This window comes from Anopheles bellator, unplaced genomic scaffold, assembly GCF_943735745.2.
Source record: "Anopheles bellator unplaced genomic scaffold, idAnoBellAS_SP24_06.2 scaffold01315_ctg1, whole genome shotgun sequence".
In the NCBI taxonomy this organism is placed as follows: Eukaryota; Metazoa; Arthropoda; class Insecta; order Diptera; family Culicidae; genus Anopheles; species Anopheles bellator.
Window position 1 is genome coordinate 1 of NW_026685437.1, and position 2,880 is coordinate 2,880.

The following is a 2,880-nucleotide window of genomic DNA, read 5'->3' on the forward strand; positions in this document are numbered from 1 at the left end:
TGCGGCACGTCGCCCTGCCCGCGCATTCTTGACCCGTAGCGTTGATTTTTCTCGTGCCGTTTCCGGTCCAGTTTTCGGAGGTTGCGCTCGAACGTTGCCTCCAGCTTTTGCATTGCATGATTGCGCGCCTGGTTGATGCGTCGCTTGGTGTTCTCCATCTTCCCCTCCGTCGCCTGGTGTGTATCGCGTTCACGTTTTTCCATAATCTTTGCCACAAGTTGAAGACGCAGCAGCTGGTACCGGTCAATCTGCCGCTCACGAGCGACCCACTCTTCCCACTCGAAGATCTGCAACATCAGCTTCTGCTGGCGCCATTCATCGACCGAATCGCAACTGCCGAGCGCATACTCCCAGGTCCGTTTGCGTCGGGCCCGCTCCACGATCTCGACCTCGTTCACACCCGGATAGCGCGTGTGCTGCAGCATCTCCGCTACGTACACGATCTCGGCCGCCGGCATTACGTTCTCCTTCAGCACGGCCGTCGGCATCCAGGGTTGCGTTTGGGCCGACGATTCGCGGTACATCGTCTGCGAGGCTACCTCCTTAAAACGGGGCTGATCCTGGCCCTCCTGATCGTAACCATCGCACCCGCAGTACTCATCTTCCGCACTATCGGCAACATACCGGACGTTACAACCCGTTTCACCGACATTCGGGTGACAGAAGAACTTGGGTCTCTCGGCACCGAGCACTTTCGACGTGTCGGAGCCACCAACTCCCGGATGGTGAAGACGCAGAGGGGACACATGCACTTCCGGGAAGTACGGTAACGGGTTGCGGTGCATGACGTAGTGGTTACGCGTTAACCGTGGCAACTCACTAAACATCGACTGGTACACCGGGAAGATTCCGATCGGGGCAGAGCGCGCGAGGGCAGCATGGTTCGCACGGCAGACGTCCTTCCGGTCGGAGGCCACATACAGTGGGTCGTAGATGTGATCGAAGGCCCGCGAAGGTCCCACCATATGACTGCGGTACGTCATGATCCTCACGTCGGAGCACTCCAATTACCAAAAGAATTCAGGCGAAACAATTTGGCGGATAGATAAAAATGCCTTCACACTGCCGAGAACACGACGATGAAAATTCCGATACACTCCAAGTGACGGACAAGAACAACAACTGATTTTTCATTCCTGAAGTAGCCTTCGCTTTGGTTGCTTAATTTGATCGATAAAAGCAAACAAACGGTCACGTTCGCCTCGGCACCATGGTAACGGTTTCGGACTTGCCTCAAACGGCACAAACCGGCAACACGTGTTTCGCAACAGGTTGCTTCGATTCTGATGCAACGGGTTCAAAATCAGCTGATGCGATTATGATTTTGTAGTCAGTACCTGTCTATGTGATATAAGTTACGTTTGCTTGAAAATATGCCAACCATAACGATGACGTCACTTTGTTCTATCAATGCACCGGTGCGTGGCAAAGTTGTTCTTCCCTGACGAGAGGAAATAACATTCCCCTTCATTGGGCACCCAAGCAGACGAAAAAAAATTCCCCACGTCGCGAGCATAAATAAACGCACACATCGCAAGCCGACGAGCCGCAAAGGAATGTTTCATTACTTTCCGCGTAGATAGTAAATGGCAAGCGAGTGAAACATCGTCGAGTGTAATGCACAATTACTCGGTTGGTTTCCACCGCTCCACCCATTTCTCAGAGATCCATCAGGGCGTTTATCGGAAGCTGGTCACAGTTGGGCCACTCTAGCGGTAGCGGTAAAAACCACGAATACGGGAGACCGATGTTTCTACCACAACCACAACTCGGGCCACACTTTTCAGTTCCTGCGGTTGCTGCTGATAACAGAGCACCACGAACTCCGAGTGCAAAAAGAGCCTCAAACTGGGTGCTCCAGTGCGACAGTTCTACTTTCGCTACCGCCAGTCGGTACCTAGTGGCCACAGCTATCGGGTGTGCGTAATTCGTGGTGGGAAATTAAACGTGTGCTAATGTGAAGTGATACAGAGATGAGATAGGTTTGTGAGCACAATACAGTTGAGAGGGATCTGTTCTCATCGAACGATCGTCAATTGTGCTAATCGTGTGCGATCGTTGAATCAGGGTAATCGGTTTAAAAAGTACAGTTCAAACGCTATCGAGAGCTGTCGATCAGTCGCACTCAATGATGGCAGAAAATAATCGATCAAACTCGGCGATTGACATGCCGCCGGCAGGCGAAGGTGCCGGTGACTCTTTACTGAGTGGCGTCATCGGAACGAGAGACCAACGGTCCAGTTCTCTGGTCAACTCTAAAGCCACCGACGCGATGGAACTAAGCTCCAATATTCTAGAAAGTGGCAGCAGCCGTTCCGAAGTGGATGGCCGCGCTCGAAGGACTCGCGTAAATCAAACCCAAACCTACGACATCCACAAAGGAATTGCCGAGAGTGCGATGGACATCTCGCTCCTGACGGCAAACGCCAACCAGCTGCGGTTGCTCATAACTTACAACCAGGGTTCCAAGACTTACGTCGCCTGCATCACATTCATAATAATCTCGCTCGTCCTGCAAATGATGGTGGCGATTTCCATGATTGTAGTTTCAGTACGTTTTTAATGACAATTGTGAATTAGCCATTTTCAATCCCCGTATTGTTATTCACAGCTCACGAAACCCCAAAGGGACGATCCAAGACGGCAGAGGGTTAAAATCATTACATCAGTCGGTGTTGCGATAATCACGATGATCAATATCCTTGTAGCATCGTTGGTTGTTACAGAACAACCTCCCAACGCTATCGTAGCGACTTCCGGTAACGTTATCGGCATGCTCACCAACGTTAATCTAACGCATGCGGCCATTTAACGATCACGGTAAACAATGGTGGCTGTTAGAAAATTCTAGCTCAAAGAAAATGCGGAGACTATTTATTG

The 2,880-nt window shown here is 51.1% G+C and overlaps 2 protein-coding genes across 2 annotated transcripts; one reads left to right on the plus strand and one right to left on the minus strand.

The window, feature by feature from the left end:
• Positions 1-8: 8 nt before the first annotated feature.
• LOC131214543 (cilia- and flagella-associated protein 91-like) lies at positions 9-983 on the minus strand (the record flags this gene model as incomplete). Its single annotated transcript, XM_058208902.1, has 1 exon — positions 9-983. A coding segment is annotated over exon 1 (975 nt), but the record flags the coding sequence as incomplete, so codon positions are not given.
• Positions 984-2,272: 1,289 nt separating this feature from the next.
• LOC131214544 (ninjurin-B-like) lies at positions 2,273-2,812 on the plus strand. The gene is made up of 2 exons (XM_058208903.1): positions 2,273-2,551; positions 2,612-2,812. Exons 1-2 carry the CDS (start codon positions 2,273-2,275, stop codon positions 2,810-2,812), a joined length of 480 nt encoding a protein of 159 aa, XP_058064886.1.
• The last annotated feature ends 68 nt before the right edge of the window (positions 2,813-2,880 follow it).

What these genes read in the sequence shown, in the direction of transcription:
- LOC131214544 (XM_058208903.1), top strand. Translation starts at nt 2,273, where the DNA reads ATGGAACTAAGCTCCAATATTCTAGAAAGTGGCAGCAGCCGTTCCGAA. An exon ending in TTTCCATGATTGTAGTTTCA is followed by an intron (nt 2,552 to 2,611) that starts GTACGTTTTTAA and finishes TGTTATTCACAG; the next exon opens with CTCACGAAACCCCAAAGGGA.